Here is a 27742-nt window from a genome sequence, read left to right as displayed (position 1 = left end):
AGTATTTTAATTTTGCTTAATTATTAAAATTTGCATTGAATCCTCAATACCGCATTGTCATGCCAGTCCAAACCATTCAAACAAACGGTTCAGAATTATGACGAAATATACAATAATACATGTACTGCATTGCCAATAGACGAAAACAGAACTGTGCCAAAACAGCTACAGGTGAAAATGGAACCAAATTAACAAAATGGAACCTTCTGTGGTTGAAACAGCACCACAATCTATGGCTATATGGCTGTGGTTGAAACAGCACCACAATCTATGGTTATATGGCTGTGGTTGAAACAGCACCACAATCCATGGCTATATGGCTGTGGTTGAAACAGCACCACAATCCATGGCTATATGGCTGTGGTTGAAACAGCACCACAATCCATGGCTATATGGCTGTGGTTGAAACAGCACCACAATCCATGGCTATATGGCTGTGGTTGAAACAGCACCACAATCCATGGCTATATGGCTGTGGTTGAAACAGCACCCGAATCTATGGCTATATGGCTGTAGTTGAACCAGCACCACAATCCATGGCTATATGGCTGTGGTTGAAACAGCACCACAATCTATGGCTATATGGCTGTGGTTGAAACAGCACCACAATCTATGGCTATATGGCTGTGGTTGAAACAGCACCACAATCTATGGCTATATGGCTGTGGTTGAAACAGAACCACAATCTATGGCTATATGGATGTGGTTGAAACAGCACCACAATCCATGCTATATGGCTGTGGTTGAAACAGCACCACAATCTATGGCTATATGGCTGTGGTTGAAACAGCACCACAATCCATGCTATATGGCTGTGGTTGAAACAGCACCACAATCTATGGCTATATGGCTGTGGTTGAAACAGCACCACAATCCATGCTATATGGCTGTGGTTGAAACAGCACCACAATCCATGCTATATGGCTGTGGTTGAAACAGCACCACAATCCATGCTATATGGCTGTGGTTGAAACAGCACCACAATCTATGGCTATATGGCTGTGGTTGAAACAGAACCACAATCCATGCTATATGGCTGTGGTTGAAACAGCACCACAATCTATGGCTATATGGCTAATATGGCTAGGGAGATAGAAGTATCAGCAGGTAGCTAGAAGTCAGTGAAATGCAGACAATTGTAACCATGCTGCCACTGAAACAAATATTTGTTTTGTTATCTTCAAAATGCAGCCCACAGGTGTTTACAGCAAACATGCATTGTTTACATTTCAACATTTAATAATGGATCTTCTGACCAGACATTTTCACCCCAACACCGTTTACGCCAATATAATGAAATGCCGTTATAGCTAAACAAAATATTGTACCATTTTTGCCAATACACTGAGGTGCAATTATAGACAAATTAGTTCCGTTTTCGGCAACAAAAATGGTTCCATTTTGGTAGTAGTTAGCCGAGTTAGCTTCAAACAATAATATATTGTTCTATAGGTTAGCGGACTAGTCGAAATTCTGGTGGGATAATCAATTTAAGTTGGTTCTGGTCTGGCGGGCTAGTTGAATATTTTCCGTTTCTGCACCCCTGAGAATATGACAGTGAAATAACTTCCTCCAGCACACGCCACTTGAAGAACGCAGCCCATGGACCAGGGAACTATACAGACAACCAAACTGAAATAACTTCCAGCACACGCCACTTGAAGAACCCAGCCCATGGACCAGGGAACTATACAGACAACCAAACTGAAATAACTTCCAGCACACGCCACTTGAAGAACCCAGCCCATGGACCAGGGAACTATACAGACAACCAAACTGAAATAACTTCCTCCAGCACACACCACTTGAAGAACCCAGCCCATGGACCAGGGAACTATACAGACAACCAAACTGAAATAACTTCCTCCAGCACACGCCACTTGAAGAACCCAGCCCATGGACCAGGGAACTATACAGACAACCAAACTGAAATAACTTCCTCCAGCACACGCCACTTGAAGAACCCAGCCCATGGACCAGGGAACTATACAGACAACCAAACTGAAATAACTTCCAGCACACACCACTTGAAGAACCCAGCCCATGGACCAGGGAACTATACAGACAACCAAACTGAAATAACTTCCAGCACACACCACATGAAGAACCCAGCCCATGGACCAGGGAACTATACAGACAACCAAACTGAAATAACTTCCAGCACACGCCACTTGAAGAACCCAGCCCATGGACCAGGGAACTATACAGACAACCAAACTGAAATAACTTCCTCCAGCACACACCACTTGAAGAACCAGCCCATGGACCAGGGAACTATACAGACAACCAAACTGAAATAACTTCCTCCAGCACACGCCACTTGAAGAACCCAGCCCATGGACCAGGGAACTATACAGACAACCAAACTGAAATAACTTCCTCCAGCACACACCACTTGAAGAACCCAGCCCATGGACCAGGGAACTATACAGACAACCAAACTGAAATAACTTCCTCCAGCACACGCCACTTGAAGAACCCAGCCCATGGACCAGGGAACTATACAGACAACCAAACTGAAATAACTTCCTCCAGCACACGCCACTTGAAGAACCCAGCCCATGGACCAGGGAACTATACAGACAACCAAACTGAAATAACTTCCAGCACACACCACTTGAAGAACCCAGCCCATGGACCAGGGAACTATACAGACAACCAAACTGAAATAACTTCCAGCACACACCACTTGAAGAACCCAGCCCATGGACCAGGGAACTATACAGACAACCAAACTGAAATAACTTCCAGCACACGCCACTTGAAGAACCCAGCCCATGGACCAGGGAACTATACAGACAACCAAACTGAAATAACTTCCAGCACACGCCACTTGAAGAACCCAGCCCATGGACCAGGGAACTATACAGACAACCAAACTGAAATAACTTCCAGCACACGCCACTTGAAGAACCCAGCCCATGGACCAGGGAACTATACAGACAACCAAACTGAAATAACTTCCAGCACACGCCACTTGAAGAACCCAGCCCATGGACCAGGGAACTATACAGACAACCAAACTGAAATAACTTCCAGCACACGCCACTTGAAGAACCCAGCCCATGGACCAGGGAACTATACAGACAACCAAACTGAAATAACTTCCAGCACATGCCACTTGAAGAACCCAGCCCATGGACCAGGGAACTATACAGACAACCAAACTGAAATAACTTCCAGCACACACCACTTGAAGAACCCAGCCCATGGACCAGGGAACTATACAGACAACCAAACTGAAATAACTTCCAGCACACACCACTTGAAGAACCCAGCCCATGGACCAGGGAACTATACAGACAACCAAACTAAAATAACTTCCAGCACACGCCACTTGAAGAACCCAGCCCATGGACCAGGGAACTATACAGACAACCAAACTGAAATAACTTCCTCCAGCACACACCACTTGAAGAACCCAGCCCATGGACCAGGGAACTATACAGACAACCAAACTGAAATAACTTCCAGCACACACCACTTGAAGAACCCAGCCCATGGACCAGGGAACTATACAGACAACCAAACTGAAATAACTTCCAGCACACACCACTTGAAGAACCCAGCCCATGGACCAGGGAACTATACAGACAACCAAACTGAAATTCAGAAAGAAACACCTTCAGTACAAAAATGACAAAAACGGTTTTCAGCTGTTGAAAGAAATCACAGTCCTAAATGCCATTTATTGGATAAATAGTTTGTGGAACAAAGAGGAGACTGGTATAATAGTCAAGTGTTTTGAGAAAAGCAGATGACGAAGATGATATTCCACTTTCTCTTTTCTAACTGACAAAAGAGGTTTCTGGCTGCTGATTCAGTAGACTTTATGACAACGTAGCGACCTGGGATAATAATAATGAGGACTAGTGAAGATCAGCAACAGAAATTCTTGAAGAAGTTAACTCCCAGACTGACAGCGAGGATGACAATGAAAAGGAAAGAGAAACAGCTGATTCGCACAAACAGGTGTGAACACTGAATGATGCAGAGGAGAAAGAAACAGCTGATTCGCACAAACAGGTGTGCACACTGAATGGTGCAGAGGAGAAAGTAACAGCTGATTCGCACAAACAGGTGTGCACACCGAATGGTGCAGAGGAGAAAGAAACAGCTGATTCGCACAAACAGGTGTGCACACCAAATAGTGCAGAGGAGAAAGAAACAGCTGATTCGCACAAACAGGTGTGCACACCGAATGGTGCAGAGGAGAAAGAAACAGCTGATTCGCACAAACAGGTGTGCACACCGAATGGTGCAGAGGAGAAAGAAACAGCTGATTCGCACAAACAGGTGTGCACACCGAATGGTGCAGAGGAGAAAGAAACAGCTGATTCGCACAAACAGGTGTGCACACCGAATGGTGCAGAGGAGAAAGAAACAGCTGATTCGCACAAACAGGTGTGCACACTGAATGATGCAGAGGAGTACATGAAGATGGTGAATGATTTTACACTGTCCCACAACAAAAGTGATGTCCTTGATTCCGCCATGGCACTGGAAGACCTTACAACAAACGTGAGAATAGAAGAAAAATCAAAACAAACACAGACTGGAGATTTGTTTAAAATGTAGTTGTGTTTTAATTTGTTACTGCTTGAACTAAACAACTTATTTAAATGTCTGTTTTACTCATGGATTAATTACATTTGATGGTCCTTTTAAACTTGTATTTAAATAAAGAAATCAGTTTAACTTTATATTATGTTCTGTTTTATTTTGTATTAATCGAACATAAACTGATACATGAATGTGAAGATGTGGTATAATTGAGCATCATGGCTAGTACACACAAATATTTGATGATCAGCATACAGTTAAAATACATACCCCCCCCCCCCCCCCCCCAATAATGAGCAACCTGTAATAAGCAGCCACTTTTACCTATTGCCTTAGGTGTCTGCTTAGTACAGGTTGGACTGTTCGTGGCATCCTAGAGGACATTCCAACCAGTTTGTGATGGAGAAAACAACCAAGTACGTCAATGATTATCAAACCTTTGATCGATCGGAAAAAATTAAGTTTGTTTTGTTTAATCACACCACTAGAGCACATTGATTTATCAATCATCGGCTATTGGATGTCAAATATTTTGTAATTCTGACTTGTATAGCCATAAGAGAAAACATGCTATATTTGTTCGAATGCAGCAAGGGATCTTTTATATGCATCATCCCACACAGGATAGCACACACCACAGCCTTTGATATACCAGTCATAGTGCACTGGCTGATACGAAGAATAGCCCAATGGGCCCACCGACGGGTATCGATCCCAGACCGACCACGCATCAGGCGAGTGCTTTACCACTGGGCTACGTCTCGCCCCTTGATCGATCGGAATTCATGCTAACTACATCTTACGAGCTACACCTCCCCCCGTGAATGTCCCTCTAACTACATCTTACGGGCCACACCTCCCCCCGTGAATGTCCCTCTAACTACGTCTTACGGGCCACACCTCCCACCCGTGAATGTCCCTCTAACTACATCTTACGGGCCACACCTCCCCCCCGTGAATGTCCCTCTAACTACGTCTTACGGGCCACACCTCCCCCCGTGAATGTCCCTCTAACTACATCTTACGGGCCACACCTCCCACCCGTGAATGTCCCTCTAACTACGTCTTACGGGCCACACCTCCCCCCGTGAATGTCCCTCTAACTACATCTTACGGGCCACACCTCCCCCCGTGAATGTCCCTCTAACTACGTCTTACGGGCCACACCTCCCCCCGTGAATGTCCCTCTAACTACGTCTTACGGGCCACACCTCCCCCCGTGAATGTCCCTCTAACTACATCTTACGGGCCACACCTCCCCCCATGAATGTCCCTGTAACTACGTCTTACGAGCCACACCTCCCCCCGTGAATGTCCCTGTAACTACGTCTTACGGGCCACACCTCCCCCCGTGAATGTCCCTCTAACTACATCTTACGGGCCACACCTCCCCCCGTGAATGTCCCTCTAACTACATCTTACGGGCCACACCTCCCCCCCGTGAATGTCCCTCTAACTACATCTTACGGGCCACACCTCCCACCCGTGAATGTCCCTCTAACTACATCTTACGGGCCACACCTCCCCCCCGTGAATGTCCCTCTAACTACGTCTTACGGGCCACACCTCCCCCCCGTGAATGTCCCTCTAACTACATCTTACGGGCCACACCTCCCCCGTGAATGTCCCTCTAACTACGTCTTACGGGCCACACCTCCCCCCGTGAATGTCCCTCTAACTACATCTTACGGGCCACACCTCCCCCCGTGAATGTCCCTCTAACTACGTCTTACGGGCCACACCTCCCCCCGTGAATGTCCCTCTAACTACGTCTTACGGGCCACACCTCCCCCCGTGAATGTCCCTCTAACTACATCTTACGGGCCACACCTCCCCCCATGAATGTCCCTGTAACTACATCTTACGGGCCACACCTCCCCCCATGAATGTCCCTCTAACTACATCTTACGAACCACACCTCCCCCCATGAATGTCCCTCTAACTACATCTTACAAGCACACCTCCCCCCCCCCATGAATGTCCCTCTAACTACATCTTACGAGCCACACCTCCCCCCCATGAATGTCCCTCTAACTACATCTTACGAGCCACACCTCCCCCCCATGAATGTCCCTCTAACTACATCTTACGGGGCCACACCTCCCCCCATGAATGTTCCTCTAACTACATCTTACGAGCCACACCTCCCCCCCATGAATGTCCCTCTAACTACATCTTACGAGCCACACCTCCCCCCCCATGAATGTCCCTATAACTACATCTTACGAGCCACACTCCCCCCATGAATGTCCCTCTAACTACATCTTACGAGCACACCTCCCCCCCATGAATGTCCCTCTAACTACATCTTACGAGCCACACCTCCCCCCATGAATGTCCCTCTAACTACATCTTACGAGCCACACCTCCCCCCCATGAATGTCCCTCTAACTACATCTTACGAGCCACACCTCCCCCCCATGAATGTCCCTCTAACTACATCTTACGAGCCACACCTCCCCCCCATGAATGTCCCTCTAACTACATCTTACGAGCCACACCTCCCCCCCATGAATGTCCATCTAACTACATCTTACGGGGCCACACCTCCCCCCATGAATGTCCCTCTAACTACATCTTACGAGCCACACCTCCCCCCCATGAATTTCCCTCTAACTACATCTTACGAGCCACACCTCCCCCCCCATGAATGTCCCTCTAACTACATCTTACAAGCTACACCTCCCCCCACGAATGTCCCTCTAACAAGCTGACATACTTGGGTGGTAATGGAGGCTTCACGCTGCCCGTGTTACTGTTATTCTGACCAAACATTTTGGCAGCATCAATTAATTTCTTAGTTCGTCTCAAAGAGGCGCGGTATTCTTCTCTAGCAGTCTGAGCGAGCTCGCGCATCTTTTTCTCAGCAGTCTTCGACTTCTTCTCTGTGAGGAAAACAAGAAAAGAAAAAAAATGAAATTAGAATATGTTTGTTTGTTTTGTTTAACAATACCACTGGAGCACATTGATTAATTAATTATCGGCTATTGGATGTCAAACATTTGGTAATTCTGACATGTAGTCATCAGAGGAAACCCGCTACATTTTTCCTAATGCAGCAAGGGATCTTTTACATGCACTTTCCCACTGACAGGAAAGCACATACCATGGCCTGTGTCCAGTTGTGGTGCACTGGTTGGAACGAGAAAAAACCCAATCAGCTGAATGGATCCACCGAGGTGGTTCGATCCTGCAATGCAAACACCTCAAACAAGCACTCAACCGACTGAGCTAAATCCTGCACCCCCCGAAATGCGAATAATACATTTAAAGGTACTCGGTTCTTATAAAGCAGTGTGTGGTGTTTCTGAATACAGCCACGTTCCATGCTAGGATTAGTAATGTTTTCATGATATCTATTTATGTCATTTTGATAAAAATATGTAAAACCTTGCAACATGACGTAGAGTAATAATCACACAAAGCTGTTTTAACATCCTGGTCAATGAGTATAGATTGTGTTTTTGTCAGAAACTTTACTGCTGTACTGTTGAGCTGTATTAAAACTATTATCATCAGTTTACCTTTACTATTAACTCTAAAATCTGAAAAATGGAAAAATATTGTTTTTGATATTAACTCTTCAAATTTAATTGTATAAATTTATGTGGAATCACCTACAAATTTGTCTGGCATACCCCGGACACCGAAATTCAAATCTTATCTGGAGACGAATACCGCGGTAAATGATTACATTAGTAATCAATGTCATTTATTCATTTCAACTTAATTTCGTGCTTATATCCAGTTACGGTTTAAGCAGACTGTCCTGGGCACACACCTCCTTGAGTTAGTTGTTAGTGAGAGAGAAGAGGATGTAGTAGTCTTACACCTGCCCATTGAGTCATTAAAACTTGCTCTGGGTGGGAGCCAGTACCGGGCTGTGAACCCTGTACCTACCAGCCGTATGTCCGATGGCTTAACAATGATACCACCGAGGCTGGTAGTGATCAATTTAAAATTCTGAGTCAGGTCAAGAGGAGACAAGTATATGTTGTGGTCAGAGAAACAAGGACTAAGATGTGGAGGTAGACAGCGAAAGAGGTTAAAAGATACACAGACACTAGACAGAGATTAAAAACAGCCATGTCGAGACACTATCTCAACACAGGCACTTGACACATTAAAAAAAGCCATGTCAAAACACTATCTCAACACAGGCACTTGACAGAGATTTAAAAAAAAGCCATGTCAAGACACTATCTCAACACAGGCACTTGACAGAGATTTAAAAAAAAGCCATGTCAAGACACTATCTCAACACAGGCACTTGACACATTAAAAAAAGCCATGTCAAGACACTATCTCAACACAGGCACTTGACACATTAAAAAAACCCATGTCAAGACACTATCTCAACACAGGCACTTGACACAGATTAAAAAAAAGCCATGTCAAGACACTATCTCAACACAGGCACTTGACACAGATTAAAAAAAAGCCATGTCAAGACACTATCTCAACACAGGCACTTGACACATTAAAAAAAGCCATGTCAAGACACTATCTCAACACAGGCACTTGACACATTAAAAACAGCCATGTCAAGACACTATCTCAACACAGGCACTTGACACATTAAAAAAAGCCATGTCAAAACACTATCTCAACACAGGCACTTGACAGAGATTTAAAAAAAAGCCATGTCAAGACACTATCTCAACACAGGCACTTGACAGATTAAAAAAAAAGCCATGTCAAGACACTATCTCAACACAGGCACTTGACACATTAAAAAAAGCCATGTCAAGACACTATCTCAACACAGGCACTTGACACATTAAAAAAAGCCATGTCAAGACACTATCTCAACACAGGCACTTGACACATTAAAAAAAGCCATGTCAAGACACTATCTCAACACAGGCACTTGACACAGATTAAAAAAAAGCCATGTCAAGACACTATCTCAACACAGCCACTTGACACAGATTAAAAAACTTGAATAAATTTGGTGTTTGTTGGTAAATCAATGTGTAAGTAAATCTGGTGTATTTTGATACATTTAACATATTCCTACAATATTTTTGTATTTACTCTCTTCATACATATCAATTTTACTGTCATTTAACATGTATGTATTTGAGTATAGCAGATAATTGAGTATTTCATAAAAAAAAAAATAGATAAACAAGAAATGAAAAAACCGTGGGACATAGCAAAGTGGTGAAGCATTCACTTCATGTGTGGTCGGTTTGGGATCGATTCCCATCAGTGAGACCATTCGATTATTTCTTGTTCCAGCCAGTGCACCACAACTGGTATATCAAAGGCCATGGTATGTGTTATCCTGTCTGTGGGATAGTGCATATAAAATCTCCCTTGCTAAGAAAGGTATTTTGGTCACGTTATCATGTTCTGAGTCGGCGGCTCTATAACAAACCTTGTTCCACCCAGCTGGCGTCGACCTCGACACTGCTCTTCAGGGCAGACAACTCCAGCTGGTGCCGCATCTCCTTCCACTGGATGTAGATCTCGCTGCTCCGCCGCTGCTTCACGCGGTCCATCTTTTCCACGGTCCGGCGACGAAGCTCGGCGTCAGAAATCTGAACACACAATTCATGTATTAACAACAGTTGTTTCACACTTTTCATTTTGAAGAGTGTGCCCCTATATACCTAGAAATTCAATCGGATGGGTGCGAGTTAGTACAGGGGACAGTATTTCAAAATCTTAAGTAACCAAAACTCAGTTTACGTCATCTTCATCTATACACATGTGGTCCTTCCCACAGCAAACATCTTTTTTCATACTATGGAATTTACTACAAGTTATTTATTTCTGAGCCGATTGTTTTCTAAATAAGACACAACATTTTAATTTTTTTGTTATTTCCAAAACACTTTTACTTTTCTTTTTACCTCAAACCAAACTGAAATTATTTTTTAAAATATTTTTTTAAGAGAATGGGGTGGACTATAGGTAACTGATTGTTTGGTTACACAAATCATATTTGCATAGTGATTAAAGTTATGACGATCTTGAATTTTGCACTTTTAATGTTATAATGCAATGGTTAACCATGTAACTGAATGGAAGTGCATGCAAATTTAAAGTTGTGTAATCCTGTGAGATTGTGCCCCTAAACAGCCAGAATTTCAATCTGAGGGCGTGAATGACAGTGTGCCCCTAAAACACCCAGAATTTCAATCTGAGGGCGTGAATGACAGTGTGCCCCATAACACCCAGAATTTCAATCTGAGGGGCATGAATGACAGTGTGCCCCATAACACCCAGAATTTCAATCTGAGGGGCATGAATGACAGTGTGCCCCTAAACACCCAGAATTTCAATCTGAGGGCGTGAATGACAGTGTGCCCCTAAACACCCAGAATTTCAATCTGAGGGGCATGAATGACAGTGTGCCCCTAAACACCCAGAATTTCAATCTGAGGGGCATGAATGACAGTGTGCCCTTAAATACCCAGAATTTCAATCTGAGGGGCATGAATGACAGTGTGCCCCTAAACACCCAGAATTTCAATCTGAGGGGCATGAATGACAGTGTGCCCCTAAACACCCAGAATTTCAATCTGAGGGGCATGAATGACAGTGTGCCCCTAAACACCCAGAATTTCAATCTGAAGGCACAAATCTTATCTCATCTCTCCTTGAATCCTCAGTGAAATCTCTCACCCTCAAATCTTCCAGTTTATCTTCTGCCTCACGTTTTTTCTTCTCTTCTTCCAGTTTTTCGGCTGCTAACCTCGCCTCCTTGATGCTCTGGTACAATGCTTCCTCCTGCTGTTTCCTGCAACACACAACCAGATAGTCAGTCTTCATACCACAAACACAGTCTAGACAACTGCAAACTCAGTCTAGACAACCAGAAACACAGTCTAGACAACTGCAAACTCAATCTAGACAACCAGAAACAGTCTAGACAACCACAAACATAGTCTAGACAACCAGATATTCAGTCTTCATAACTGCAAACTCAATCTAGACAACCAGAAACAGTCTAAACAACTGCAAACACAGTTTTATACTTGTTTGCATTGAACTTAATGACCTACATATGAGTATGAAGCAGAAGTAAAAGCAGTTTTCTGTATTTTCCAGACTCTCGCACTTTAAAGGGAGAGAACTCACTTGCGTAAAGCTTTCTCTTCCTCTTCAAGACGTTTCTTCTTTTCAGCAATTCGTCTCTTCGTTTCTTCGTCTTCCCGCTTCCTGTCAACAGTGGAAACAAGATCTATATACAATTAAATGTCTTGCTAACCATAAACCTATTTGGTGTCACTGACAGAACATCCATAAGATGTTTATCTCAGTACATATTAAAAAAAACCATTTAAACTTTAATTTATTTATTTTTTTAAATGGAATAAAAAAAAGAGTCTATAAATAGGATAATAACACTGAAAAAAGACAGCTGTAACCGCAAATGCTTTAAACTATATATGTCATTTAGTGTTTGCTAAATCATAATGATGTGATTTAGTACCGACAAAAGTAAAGTTTGTTTTATTTAACGACGCCACTAGAGCACATTGATTTTTTATCTTATCATTGGCTATTGGACGTCAAACATATGGTAATTTTGACACTGTTTTGAAGAGGAAACCCGCTGTCGCCACATAGGCTACTCTTTTTTCGACAGGCAGCAAGGGATCTTTTATTTGCGCTTCCCACAGGCAGGATAGCACAAACCATGGCCTTTGTTGAACCAGTTATGGATCACTGGTCGGTGCAAGTGGTTTACACCTACCCATTGAGTCTTGCTCACTCAGGGTTTGGAGTTGGTATCTGGATTAAAAATTCCATGCCTCGACTGGGATCCGAACCCAGTACCTACCAGCCTGTAGACAGATAGCCTGCCACGACGCCACCGAGGCTGGTTAGTACCGACAAAGTCATTGGTTTGTAAGCATCAAATCATTATACCAATGAAGAATGTTTCTCACTGAGAAAATATGAAAAATAATTTCCCTGTTATGAGTAACTGCTGGGCTAAAAAAAAATATTCAATACATTTTACAAAAGAAGTTGTAATGAACATTCAAACTACAAACCAGATGTCATTGATCTAGGACTTATAGCTGGCGAAAAATGAAGCATAAATGAAAAGCTTTAACATTGAACTAAATGCAAAAATTTATGTCGTTCTTGCCACAAGAAAGGTAATGCCTATATCTTAGCTTTTTACTTCATAGAAGAGTTTCAGATCCAACAGCCGATGATTAATAAATCAATGGGCTCAAAACAAACTTTCATTGAGGTGAGACAAAAACTACCAGAGTGGTACCTCTACACTGTAGGTTACCATGACAATGAGTTGCATACCTGATTTCCTCGGCTTCTTTCTCGGCCTGTCGCAGAGCTTTCGCCTGCGCTTCCTCCTCGAGAATCTGCTCAATTGTCCAGTCATTCTTGTGGTCGCCCATCACCCACACCCACGGCTGACCATCCAGGCCCTTCAGGAAATTGACATTCCTGTGGCCTGGGAACAATAATTGACGTAAGAGTATAAACAATGTTAACTAAACAACACACAATCTTCACTCTTACGTTGTCAGCAAATCAGCATTATACATAAAATACTGAACTTCAACAACTCTTCATGTTGGTATTACGGTAAACCAGAATCCCCTCATAACCAGACCCTCTGTAAACCAGAATCCCCTCATAACAGGACACTCTGTAAACCAGAATTCTCTCAAAACAGTACACTCTGTAAACCAGAATCCCCTCATAACAGGACCCTCTGTAAACCAGAATCCCCCCATAACAGGACCCTCTGTAAACCAGAATCCCCTCATAACAGGACACTCTGTAAACCAGAATTCTCTCAAAACAGGACACTCTGTAAACCAGAATCCCCTCATAACAGGAAACTGTAAACCAGAATCCCCTCTTAACAGGACCCTCTGTAAACCAGAATCCCCTCATAACAGGACACTCTGTAAACCGGAATCCCCTAGATAAGGACACTCTGTAAACCAGAATTCTCTCAAAACAGGACACTCTGTAAATCAGAATTCTCTCAAAACAGGACCCTCTGTAAACCAGAATCCCCTCATATCAGGACCCTCTGTAAACCAGAATCCCCTCAAAACAGGACACTCTGTAAATAAGAATCCCCTCAAAACAGGACCCTCTGTAAACCAGAATCCCCTCATAACAGGACACACTGTAAACCAGAATTCTCTCAAAACAGGACACTGTAAACCAGAATTCCCTCATAACAGGACACTCTGTAAACCAGAATCCCCTCATAACAGGACACTCTGCAAACCAGAATCCCCTCAAACAGGACGTTTTTTCACAGTCCCTTATTAAATATCAATACAGAACAGAGCCTCTCTAAACTGGACCCCCCATAAAGCCAGACATTTTACTTTGATCTCAAGGGTGTCCAGTTTAGATGAGTTTCACTATATGTGGAAAACGTCTCCTTCTTTAAAATCTCTTGCATGGAATTATAACAGCTCTCATGCTATTTTCAAATGGAGAGGCCTGTTACTACATTATCATTAACGGGAACACCTGTTGACATACCGGTCAGTTTAAGAACACTGACCTAATTACAAGATGATCACTTAGCTAACATCCATCAATCAACATGTCACCAATCCAGGCCAATCAGCTAATACATAGTAACAAGTAGTATGTGTGTAGTTAATAGTATGGTGCACTAGTTGTCACAGAGGTCAATAGGTCAGTGTCAGCAAACTGCATATTTTATTCACTATATTAATTAAAGGGCCTATTCGTGTTTGCTGCTGTGACGTTTCTTACTTTTTAAACGACTAAAATTACATAATAAATATATTTTCTGGTTTAGAATATCAGTGTCTGTATATTTAATGTGTTTTTGATCATCCTAATGTTTGCAAGTAAAACTGGATTTGATCTCCCAATAATTGCATATGTATGAAAAATATATATTGGAAAATAAAATGAAGTTTGACTTATAGTACAAACACTAGGACGATCAGAATTACATTTAAAATACAGCGACTGATACTTTATGCAGAACACTATATATTGAATATGTAATTACAGTCGTTAAAAAGTCTCTGTTAGTTGGCAGCATCTTAACAATTACAGCAAACTCAGGATAGTCATCCTCACAGTAAGAACATGAACATACAGCTATTTTGAAAACTTACTCTAGATACTGGGGAACGAAACCTGCAGCTGCCACACAGGTTACTGGACTGGACTGGAAACTCTATTAACGTGCCCCTATCCACGAAGGTTCAAGCACGCCCACCACGGATTTAGCCTCTGACTTCGCCAGTGACTAACTCCGGAGCAGGAGGGGGGGGGTAAGTTTGAGGTGGGCGGAATTTGGAAAAAAGCCATTTAGTAAGGTCAACGCGAGCGCGGACCAAATAGCAGACACTTCGCAAACTTGAAGTACACCGAGTGGGAGCCGTGCTCTGATTGGCTGAATTTCGATTCCTCGGTGAAGCCTGTATTTTACCTAAGTCTACAAAGAGTAGCTGCATCCAAATACATGTCCGGACTCTAAAATTTAACCCAAAATAGTTAAGACTGCTCAGCCAAAAGGTTTTTAAGGTGATTTTGAGCAATTGAACGGGCGCCAAAGTAAAATGCGTTAGACTACTTATAAAAAAAATAAACATAAGAATTTTGAACTGCTTCCAAAACGTTTAAAGTCTAACTAGCCCCAAAAAAAGAGGTTGATACCTGTCCTAGGAAAGGTTGGTGTCTAGGGGGATCCGATGTAGTCGGTGATCTCGAGATGCTGGAGGAACTGCCGGTAATCGGAGTCTGCTAAGGACTTGGTGATTGGACGGTAGTGAGGACCCGCGACGGTTTTGAGGACACGATGTAATGTCGGGTTGTCCATCTCCGATAGCAGCAGACCTTGATTGAATCTTCCGTTTCGGCGGATGGTTACGCACACAGCGCTTTGTCCCTCCCGCATCTTGAGTCGGTGCACCGCGAATTCCCCCTCGTTGAGTCCGTCTGGTAGAGGTTGGTATGCCTGCTCTTTTGGATGACTCATCAGTAGACGTACGTCCGTGAGATTAGTCTTGACCAGCTGTTGGTAGCGCTGTTGGAGACGGCCGGCCTGCAGTGACCACTGCTCCACTGGTTCTGTCCCCGGCTGCGGCGGTTGAGAGGGGCGACTTGGCCTGGCTGGAGTGGCACTTGGAGGAGTGTTCGCCTTCCTCCTCTTCACAACGGGTTCTTTCCGGGCCTGCGCCTCAACGGGTGTCGTCGACTGGATCGGCGACACATCCGGAGGCGCTTGAGTAGGAACTGGTGCAGGTGGCCGATTGAACGGGGTGACACAGATGGCTGTGTCAAGCTCGTCCAATTCGTCATCTTCCTGAGGGACAGAAGCCGAGACAGCCGGGGCCGGAACCTCTTCCATCTTGGTCGTCTTCCTCGGTTGAGTGGCGTTGGGCGGTCTAACAGAAGGAGTCGCCGCCGGCGGTTTAGCCACCGGTTTTGACCCCCCCTGCGCCGCCGTTGGGGCACGTCTCCTTTTCCTCCACCTTCCTTTCTTCTGTATGCGATCTCCGTACACCAAGGTCACGGTTGCCCGTGACCCGGTGTACGAGACGCGATACTCAATCAGGCTTCCATAAGTAGCAATTAGTCCCCCCAGGTGGGGGGGGTAATTGCACAGCGCACTCGACAACGTCTGGTTGGATTGGTTGCATATTTGAAACTGCACAGGTTACTGCTACTAATACCAACAAGAGATCTTTTATATGCAAGTTTTTACAGAACAGCATTTGGACTACAGCACAGATTAGTGTCACTGTTTTGAGAAGTACTCAACAAACCTGCTTACTCTTAAATAAGCAGAGATACAGTTCAATGATACCATATATCTTCGCCTATAGGTTGAATTGTTTTAACCAAAAAATTATTTTATAACTTGGGGGGTTGACTTATAAAACGGTAAAACAATTTCACCCCAAAATATGTTAATTTAAGAGATTTATTTTTTATAATCTATTTTTTTTGCAATTAGACGGTTTTGGTTATGCGAAAAGGCGGGCGATTTCATTCACATGCCAAGACAGCAGTCCACTTAGTTAAAATAACAGCCATCACTAATAACAAAAATGTAAACAATACTAACTACATGAGTTTATTTTGAAATCTGGTCACTGGCATTAATCGTTGTTCAAACAATCTTTTGTCGATGATTAGCTTCATGAATATTAATGAGCTTTCCCTTAAAATAGCTTAGTCTGGTCTCTGCAGTGCACTGGAGCAACAATCTATCCTCCTTACATATATTAATATGGCAGCAAAACATGTGATTAACTGATGATACTTTCAGTTTTATCGTAATGATATGTTGTCAGTGTTGATAAATAAAGTTGTTGTCTGTGCACAAAACCATGCTGTACAGTGCCATACGGTAACAGACAAACAGCTTTCACTATCTACTAAGGGAATATTTTGTTCTGATGCTATGTGCTTTGATTGGAATACTGCGATGTACAAAACATGAAAACCGAAGTTTGTAAAATAATTTTCTTTTGTTTAAATATTGTACATTACTGTTCTCATGTGCTGAAAATAAGAAATACTTCAGTATTTATAAGTTGTTTTTCATGGGTCGACTTATAAATGGGTCAATAAAAAAAAAAATTCAGGGCTTGAAATTAAGGACTCGACTTACAGCCGAGATCGACTTACAGGCAAAGATATACGGTAGTTGACTGAGGTGTGATCTGTCGTAAAATCAATCTGACTTGATGGATTCAGATTTTCTCCTATTTCAATGAATACCGTATGACTGATATGTACATCAAATGTCATGTATGTGTATATTTTATTATTGTTCTATAATAGCGGAAATGCCTAAAAACTTTTATAATACCTGGTTTGGATGGCTTGCCTGGTTTGTTTGCTTTCTTATGGTCTCCTTCCTCTGCCCACTCTTCGTAACGCCGGATCTGCTCCTGAAATATCAACCAGTTCATCATCAGCAAGTTCAAGGTCACCAAACCATTTCCAATATTCAGCAAGGTATAAACCAACAAAGTCAACGACATATGGCAGATATCATTAGGAGTGATTGATATATACAACAAAAGTTTAATTAAAAAAATTAGGCTTCAGTTCACACAGAAGCGTGAATGGTACATCATCTAAATGGCAATTAACCACCTCAATGTAACCATTAACTTAGATGTAACGACCTAAATGTTTAAATCTTTAATCTAACTCATTAACTTAGAATGGCAATTAACCACCTCAATGTAACGATTAAATGTTTAATCTAACTCATTAACTTAGAATGGCAATTAACCACCTCAATGTAACGATTAAATGTTTAATCTAACTCATTAACTTAGAATGGCAATTAACCACCTCAATGTAACGATTAAATGTTTAATCTAACTCATTAACTTAGAATGGCAATTAACCACCTCAATGTAACGATTAAATGTTTAATCTAACTCATTAACTTAGAATGGCAATTAACCACCTCAATGTAACGATTAAATGTTTAATCTAACTCATTAACTTAGAATGGCAATTACTTCCATAATTTTTAAAACAAAATCAATTTCCATTTACAATTTTAATTAAAATATGAAATTAACAAACAAGACTTGTGTCTGTTTCCAATTAATTAATTAACATGACAATTACCTCCCTCATCTTGACAAAGAGACAGGATTTAGAATTCAAATGACAGAATTACCTCCCTCATCTTGACTAAGAGACAGGATTTAGAAGTCAAATGACAGAATTACCTCCCTCATCTTGACTAAGAGACAGGATTTAGAAGTCAAATGACAGAATTACCTCTCTCATCTTGACAAAGACAGTATTTAGAATTCAAATGACAGAATTACATCCCTCATCTTGACAGACAGGATTTAGAATTCAAATGACAGAATTACCTCTCTCATCTTGACAAACAGACAGGATTTAGAAGTCAAATGACAGAATTACCTCCCTCATCTTAACAAAGAGACAGGATTTAGAAGTCAAACGATAGTTACCTCCCTCATCTTGACAAAGAGACAGGATTTAGAAGTCAAACAATACAGTTACCTCCCTCATCTTGACAAAGAGACAGGATTTACAAGTCAAACGACAGAGTTACCTCCCTCATCTTGACAGACAGGATTTACAAGTCAAACGACAGTTACCTCCCTCATCTTGACAAAGAGACAGGATTTAGAAGTCAAACGACAGAGTTACCTCCCTCATCTTGACAAAGAGAATTTGTTTCTGTTCCTCCGAAAGCTCAGCAAGCAGCTCCGGGTCTATCGTCATGTCTCGTAAAATCTGCTGCAACATTGTGTCGTGATCACGTTACATCTACAACAACAACATTTAAAAACTCAATCAAACGGAAGATTATTAAAATATTATTATTGATTATGAACATGATCACATTAGATGATAGTCCGAATGAAGTGTGATTCTTTCTACATCTGAATATTATTACATACCCTATATATAACTGGTATTCAAAACTTGTGGCACTATGTTTCAACTGTTTCTTAACTGAAGTAGTATAACAAATGAACACACAAACCAAACACGTATAACCTACTATACTCACTAAATCCTGATTGAAGTACTTACATCAATATTAACAAAACAAATCTTCCAATGACAACATTAAACATATGCCAGCCATTTTAAATTTGCTACATAGAGGGAAGCAACTCAGCCTGCACATTAAGAAAAGTATTGACTTAATGTGCACCTTGCACTAATTAGATAATAATTCATGCAAATTTGCATAAACTGAAAAGGGGTTACACCAAAAACAAATTGCAAAATATATTTTGGTTTGCATATAACCATTTTAAGGTTTATTGAATAAATAAATAAATAAATAAAATTACAAAATAAAATATGCTTTGCTAGAAATGATAATTCAATCAATTTTACAAGAATGGTAAATGCTTAAAGATTAATGGAGTGGTCAAATGGCAAAATGAAAAACACCATTTCAAGAACAGAATATTACCCCCCTCACATCTTTTCCCACCTTTTATTTAAAAGTTAACTTTATAAAAATGTTTTGCCAGTAGTCAAATATCAGGAGATGATATTACATGTGTTGTCATTTCCAGTAAAGGCTAATTCAATTTTATTTTAAAATATTAAATATCCTGCATTAAAATTGCCATTTGGCTCCAAGGAAAACGAACCAAGAGTTATTAAACTCTCTTGAATAATGACGTAGTGCATAGGGGTGGGACATAGCCTAGTGATAAATTTGGCCGCCTGATGTGTGGTTGGTCTAGGATCGATTCCTGTCGGTGGCTCCATTGGGCTATTTCTCATTCAAGATAGTGCACCACGACTGGTATATCAAAGGCTGTGGTATGTGTCATCCTGTCTGTGGGATGGTGCATATAAAAGATCCCTTGCTACTAATGGAAAAATATAGCGGGTTTCCTTTCTAAGACTACATGTCAAAATTACTAAATGTTTGACATAACAATAGCTGATGATTATAAATCAATGTGTTCTAGTGGTGTTGTTAAATAAAACATTTTTTTTTTAAAACTGTGACCTAACTTGTTTGCTCTGGGTGTAGTGTACCAGTACATGTATACTGAAAGCATTAAAATGATGTCCTGTATAAGGCGTCCTTGTTTTCAGATAAAGAACATTTAGTGTAGGTATTTTGCAAGATGCTTAGCTGCGCACTTATGTGAAAACAAAAGTAGGAATATCACATTTTACTTGTTATTGGGAACACAAACTATACAGTGAAATACATTTAAACCATACAGCTCATAACTGATAACTTTATCATAAAGTTAACCTTTAATTCAGTGGGTTTCTTCTCTCATTCTCTAGAATGTTTCACAACCCAAAATTTCCTGATTTAACAAGGTGTTAAGATGTCCCTAAGCACTGGAAATAGTGGTTGGGGGTGGGGGGTGGGGAGGCATTGATGAGCACTGCAAATAGTGGTTGGGGGCGGGGGGTGGGGAGGCATTGATGAGTACTGGAAATAGTGGTTGGGGGTGGGGGTGGGGGTGGGGAGGCATTGATGAGTACCGGAAATAGTGGTTGGGGATCGGGGGTGGGGAGGCATTGATGAGCACAGGAAATAGTGGTTGGGGGTGGGGGGGTTGGGGAGGCATTGATGAGCACTGGAAATAGTGGTTGGGGTGAGGGGTGGGGGGTGGGGAGGCATTGATGAGCACTGGTAATCGTGGTTGGGGGTGGGGGTGGTGAGGCATTGATGAGCACTGGTAATTGTGGTTGGGGTGGGGGGTGAGGGGGTATTGATGCTCACTGGTAATCGAGGTTGGGGTGGGAAGGCATTGATAAGCACTTATAATCGTGGTTGGGGTGGGGGATGGGGAGGCATTGATGAGCACTGGAAATAGTGGTTTGGGGGTGGGGGGTGGGGAGGCACTGATGAGCACAGGTAATCGTGGTTGGGGGTGGGGGGGAGTCTCAATACAGCAGTTAAGAGTGATAACAACAAATTATCTAGACTAGTGAATACAAAACATGTCTGGTTTCCCCCACCACCCACCCCCACTCACACCCCCAAGTGCTGAAATAATCACACTTGTATGTTAGACACTAAAATAGCCACAGTTTGAAATGTGAAGAGATATTGTGAAACAGACATTTCTTTCTTTTGTTTGTAGCCAAACAAACAGTCAATATCTCTTTGGATACTTAAACAAATGGCTAATTTCTCAGGTGTGTGTGCAGGGGGGTAGAAACACTCAAACAAATTTGATCTTTTGTGATACATGTTTCAGTGGAGCATGAATCGACCCCTTTAGAAACTTGGCTCCCCATAATCTAGATCCTCCCTTGGAAACTTGGCTCCACATAATCTAGATCCTTCCTTGAAAACTTGGCTCCACATAATCTAGATCCCCCCTTTAGAAACTTGGCTCCACATAATCTAGATTTTTTTTTTTTTTAATATTTATTTTCCCCAGTCCATTCTGACCATGTCAAGGTTGGGGAGCCTTGAATTAATGGCCTTACATCAAAGTAATATAATTTATATACAAGTACATATATCTAATTTGTTGTATAATAATGTTATATAGTCATATAGTGTTATATTCCCACTTAGAAATGTGGCTCCACATAATATAGATCCTCCCTTGGAAACTTGGCTCCCGATAATCTAGATCCTCCCTTTAGAAACTTGGCTCCCCATAATCTAGATCCTCCCTTGGAAACTTGGCTCCCCATAATCTAGATCCTCCCTTTAGAAACTTGGCTCCCCATAATCTAGATCCTCCCTTGGAAACTTGGCTCCCCATAATCTAGATCCTCCCTTGGAAACTTGGCTCCACATAATATAGATTCCCACTTGGAAACTTGGCTCCACATAATATAGATCCTCCCTTGGAAACTTGGCTCCCCATAACATAGATCCTCCCTTGGAAACTTGGCTCCACATAATCTAGATTCCCACTTAGAAACTTTGTTCCCCATAATCTAGATCCTCCCTTGGAAACATGGCTCCCCATAACCTAGATCCCCACTTAGAAACTTGGCTCCCCATAATCTAGATCCTCCCTTGGAAACATGGCTCCACATAATCTAGATCCTCCCTTTAGAAACTTGACTCCCCATAATCTAGATCCTCCCTTGGAAACTTGGCACCCAGAATCTAGATCCTCAATTGGAAACTTGGCTCCACATAATCTAGATCCTCCCTGAATAACTTTTTGCATAATCTGTATCTATCTGTGTGGGTAGCTAAATACAGCTAACCTATCTGTGACTAGCTACATGGGGAAAATAAATATTAAAAAAAAAAAAAATCTAGATTATGTGGAGCCAAGTTTCTAAAGGGAGAATCTAGATTATGTGGAGCCAAGTTTTCAAGGAAGGATCTAGATTATGGGGAGCCAAGTTTCCAAGGGAGGATCTAGATTATGGGAAGCCAAGTTTCCAAGGGAGGATCTAGATTATGGGGAGCCAAGTTTCTAAAGTGGTCGATTCATGCTCCACTGAAACATGTATCACAAAAGATCAAATTTGTTTGAGTGTTTCTACCCCCCTGCACACACACCTGAGAAATTAGCCATTTGTTTAAGTATCCAAAGAGATATTGACTGTTTGTTTGGCTACAAACAAAAGAAAGAAATGTCTGTTTCACAATATCTCTTCACATTTCAAACTGTGACTATTTTAGTGTCTAACATACAAGTATGATTATTTCAGGACTTGGGGGTGTGGGTGGGGGTGGGTGGGAAACCAGACATGTTTTGTATTCACTAGTCTAGATAATTTGTTGTTATCACTCTAACTGCTGTATTGAGACTTCCCCCCCCCCCCCCACCCCCAACCACGATTACCTGTGCTCATCAATGCCTCCCCACCCCCCACCCCAACCACGATTATCAGTGCTCATCAATGCCTTCCCACCCCCCCCCCCAACCTCGATTACCAGTGCTCATCAATACCCCCCCCCACCCCCTAGCTAATGTCTTTGAGTGTAGCTAGACACACAGCTAATGTCTTTGTGTGTAGCTAGACACAGCTAATGTCTGTGTAGTTAAACACAACTAATGTCTGTGTGTAGTTAAACACAGCTAATGTCTTTGTGTGTAGCTAGACACAGCTAATGTCTGTGTGTAGTTAAACACAGCTAATGTATGTGTGTAGTTAAACACAGCTAATGTCTGTGTGTAGTTAAACACAGCTAATGTCTGTGTGTAGTTAAACACAACTAATGTCTGTGTGTAGCTAGACACAGCTAATGTCTGTGTGTAGTTAAACACAACTAATGTCTGTGTGTAGCTAGACACAGCTAATGTCTGTGTGCGTAGCTAGACACAGCTAATGTCTGTGTGCGTAGTTAGACACAGCTAATGTCTGTGTGCGTAGTTAGACACAGCTAATGTCTGTGTGCGTAGTTAGACACAGCTAATGTCTGTGTGTGTAGTTAGACACAGCTAATGTCTGTGTATGTAGTTAAACACACAGCTAACAGTGTCATGTGTTCAACTACACAGGGCTCGAAATGCAGTGTTAGTACATTCACCGGTGCATGCTGATTTTTGCGTGTGCATGTAACTTTTAAAACTGGGTGCACGCGGTGCATGCTAATTTTTTTCAAGTACTGTGTATTGCGTATACTAGTATCCTGTTGTCTACCCGATTCAGACTCAAGTTGTTGAATTTTGCGTATGCATTTCGTAATCTGTTCGTCACATGAAAACGATAACTTTTATCTTATGGGCGCATTCATTTTGTATCCCATAATCCTACTTACAACAAATATATTTGCAAAAATTGCCGGCAATATCTCGGTTATATCCGTGAACGGTATTAGGGAAGTGGGTCGAGATCGACTTTGGGCTATCCACGCACATAACACAGTTGTTGTCGTCACTGACAAATTGAACTCCGCCAGATTTGTGATCAATACAAAGTACCGTAACTGCCTTGAACATTTTCGACCTCCGATATGGGCACTTGATCAGATGATTGTGAACGTGCAGGTGCGTTACTCGCGTAGTTGACTCGAAGTCAGCCAGTGATTATTATCTCGTCGAATTGCGTAGGCTGATTTATATTATACCAACAGATCTTATCGAGTTAAAAAAGTTGATAACTGGCTTAATACAAAACACAAATATTCGTACGTTTTTGTAATAGGCCTATTACAGATTTCTGTAAGGTGTTTACGTTGGGTGAAATTTTCAAATTTGATCAAGAATCAGTAATAAATGCAGTTGTATAACGTTCCGGTACTGTTAATAAATAAATATAGGTATTGCCGAATAATTCTGAATAGCTTCGTATAAAAAACAAAAACGAAGTTGGCTTATTTTTGGTGCATGCAAATTTTTAATGGTGCATGTAACTTTTTTTTCAGCATGCACCTGGTGCATGTAGATTTTTTTTTTCATTTCTAGCCCTGCTACACCACCCAATATCCGTGTATGCGTTGTGCTGGGGTGTTGTCAAACATTCATTCATACAATGTCCGTCTACAAGCTGAAGCTGTTGGACCTCCCTTCCAGTAGACTGTGTATCTGTGCAGCTGGGGGTGTTTATCTGGGAGATCAGCACAGCACCTTGTGTTTGCCTGTAGATCTATGCCTCAGACAGACACCAGTGAACACACAGCATCAAGCCCGTTCTGTAGATTAATTCCCTGATTATCCACGGACCTGGAGGTCTGGCAGTGTTTGTCCACACGGCTCTCCCCGGCAGTGTGATCACAGTCTAATTGACAAAGCTGACATTCAGGACTTTGTGTTCAGAGGTGAAGCTGCCAAATCAAACTAATTGACAAGGCGATGGTGTCAGGCTCATGCATGGTGTAGTGGTTAAGCCATCGGAATTAAGGCTGGTACGTATTGGGTTCACATCCTGGTACCGGTTCTCTCCCAGAGAAAGTTTTAACAGCTCAGTGGGGAGATGTAAGGGCACTACACTGACCTCTCTCTCCCTCACTAGCCATTAACAAGTAATGACTACCCCGACAGACAGTCCAGATAGCTGAGATGTGTACCTATAGTCCATCCCATCACCTACACAAATGTTTTTTTTTGTAAATAATTTCAGTTTGGTTTGATGTAAGAAGAAACGTAACAGTGTTTTGGAAAGAACAAAAAAAAACAAAAACAAAAAAACAACACTATTTTTGTGACCAATTTAAATAACAATCGTCTCAGAAATAAACAACTTGCAGTAAATTTCATAGGATGAAAAGAAGCATTCCCTGTGGGACGGACTATAGGATAACATACTTAATTCAGTCTTCATCATTAACAACTAACGACTATCCTGACAGACAGTCCAGATAGCTGAGATGTGTACCTAGGATAATATTCTTAATTCAGTCTTTATCATGAGCAAGTCAAAGGCTGTGGTATGTGCTTTCCTGTCTGTGGGAAAGTGCATATAAAAGATCACTTTCTGCATTAGGAAAAATGTAGCGGGTTTCCTCTGATGACTGTCTGTCAAATGTTTGACATCCTATAGCCGATGATTAATTAATTGATGTGCTCTAGTGGTGTCGTTAAACAAGACAAATCTTAATCATGAGCAAAATCCAGACAAGCCGTACACAACGATCACTCTTCTGAACTGGTGCTAGGTCAGCAATCACATGAAGAAGGAAATGTTTTATTTAAAAACGCACTCAACACATTTTATTTACGCTTATATGCATCAGACATATGGTTAAGGACCACACAGATATTGAGAGAGGAAACTCACTGTCATGGACTACTCTTTTTGATAAGCAGCAATCATCCCATAGACAGGATAGCACATACCATGGTCTTTGGTATACCAGTCATGGTGCACTGGCTGGAGCGAGAAATAGCCCAATGGGTCCACCGACGGGGATCGATCCCACCCCGCACAATGACATGAAGCATCCAATCAAATGTATTAAAATGTTTTACTGTAAACTGATCCATTCGTCACTTTCCTAACGAGTGGGGGCGTATATCATATACACATAGTCCCACCCCGCACAATGACATGAAGCATCCAATCAAATGTATTAAAATGTTTTACTGTAAACTGATCCATTCGTCACTTTCCTAACGAGTGGGGGCGTATATCATATACACATAGTCCCACCCCGCACAATGACATGAAGCATCCAATCAAATGTATTAAAACGTTTTACTGTAAACTGATCCATTCGTCACTTTCCTAACGAGTGGGGGCGTATATCATATACACATAGTCCCACCCCGCACAATGACATGAAGCATCCAATCAAATGTATTAAAACGTTTTACTGTAAACTGATCCATTCGTCACTTTCCTAATGAGTGGGGGCGTATATCATATACACATAGTCCCACCCCGCACAATGACATGAAGCATCCAATCAAATGTATTAAAACGTTTACTGTAAACTGATCCATTCGTCACTTTTCTAATGAGTGGGGGCGTATATCATATACACATAGTCCCACCCCGCACAATGACATGAAGCATCCAATCAAATGTATTAAAACGTTTTACTGTAAACTGATCCATTCGTCACTTTCCTAACGAGTGAGGGTGTATATCATATACACATAGTCCCACCCCGCACAATGACATGAAGCATCCAATCAAATGTATTAAAATGTTTCACTGTAAACTGATCCATTCGTCACTTTCCTAACGAGTGGGGGCATATATCATATACACATAGTCCCACCCCGCACAATGACATGAAGCATCCAATCAAATGTATTAAAACGTTTTACTGTAAACTGATCCATTCGTCACTTTCCTAACGAGTGAGGGTGTATATCATATACACATAGTCCCACCCCGCACAATGACATGAAGCATCCAATCAAATGTATTAAAATGTTTCACTGTAAACTGATCCATTCGTCACTTTCCTAACGAGTGGGGCGTATATCATATACACATAGTCCCACCCCGCACAATGACATGAAGCATCCAATCAAATGTATTAAAATGTTTCACTGTAAACTGATCCATTCGTCACTTTCCTAACGAGTGGGGGCGTATATCATATACACTAGTCCCACCCCGCACAATGACATGAAGCATCCAATCAAATGTATTAAAATGTTTCACTGTAAACTGATCCATTCGTCACTTTCCTAACGAGTGGGGGCGTATATCATATACACATAGTCCCACCCCGCACAATGACATGAAGCATCCAATCAAATGTATTAAAATGTTTCACTGTAAACTGATCCATTCGTCACTTTCCTAACGAGTGGGGGCGTATATCATATACACATAGTCCCACCCCGCACAATGACATGAAGCATCCAATCAAATGTATTAAAATGTTTCACTGTAAACTGATCCATTCGTCACTTTCCTAACGAGTGGGGGCGTATATCATATACACATAGTCCCACCCCGCACAATGACATGAAGCATCCAATCAAATGTATTAAAATGTTTCACTGTAAACTGATCCATTCGTCACTTTCCTAACGAGTGGGGGCGTATATCATATACACATAGTCCCACCCCGCACAATGACATGAAGCATCCAATCAAATGTATTAAAATGTTTCACTGTAAACTGATCCATTCGTCACTTTCCTAACGAGTGGGGGCGGGACATAGCCTAGTGGTACAGCATTCACTTGATGCACGGTCGGTCTAGGATCAATCCCCGTTGGTGGACCCATTGGGCTATTTCTCATTCCAGCCAGTGCACCACAACTGGTTTAACAAAGGCCGTCGTATGTACTATCCTGTCTGTGGGATGGTGCATATAAAAGATCCCTTGCTGCTAATAAAACAA

The 27742-nt window shown here is 41.9% G+C and overlaps 1 protein-coding gene across 1 annotated transcript in view; it reads right to left on the bottom strand.

Annotated features, from left to right (window-relative positions):
* Window positions 1-27742, bottom strand: part of LOC121378294 (SH2 domain-containing protein 4B-like) — a 52652-nt gene that overhangs the window by 7447 nt on the left and 17463 nt on the right. The window contains exons 2-8 of the mRNA XM_041506397.1: window positions 18724-18843; window positions 17387-17468; window positions 12850-13006; window positions 11656-11736; window positions 11200-11314; window positions 9947-10109; window positions 7283-7448 (exon numbers count right to left, since the gene is read on the bottom strand). Coding sequence (XP_041362331.1) covers window positions 7283-7448; window positions 9947-10109; window positions 11200-11314; window positions 11656-11736; window positions 12850-13006; window positions 17387-17468; window positions 18724-18822 — 863 coding nt within the window. The 5' untranslated portion in view covers window positions 18823-18843. The remainder of the gene's footprint in view (window positions 1-7282; window positions 7449-9946; window positions 10110-11199; window positions 11315-11655; window positions 11737-12849; window positions 13007-17386; window positions 17469-18723; window positions 18844-27742) is intronic.

The sequence above is a fragment of the Gigantopelta aegis genome, chromosome 8 (genome assembly GCF_016097555.1).
Source record: "Gigantopelta aegis isolate Gae_Host chromosome 8, Gae_host_genome, whole genome shotgun sequence".
Taxonomy (NCBI): Eukaryota; Metazoa; Mollusca; class Gastropoda; order Neomphalida; family Peltospiridae; genus Gigantopelta; species Gigantopelta aegis.
The sequence above is the reverse complement of the archived record's forward strand: the minus strand, read 5'-3'. Positions and strand labels throughout refer to the sequence as shown.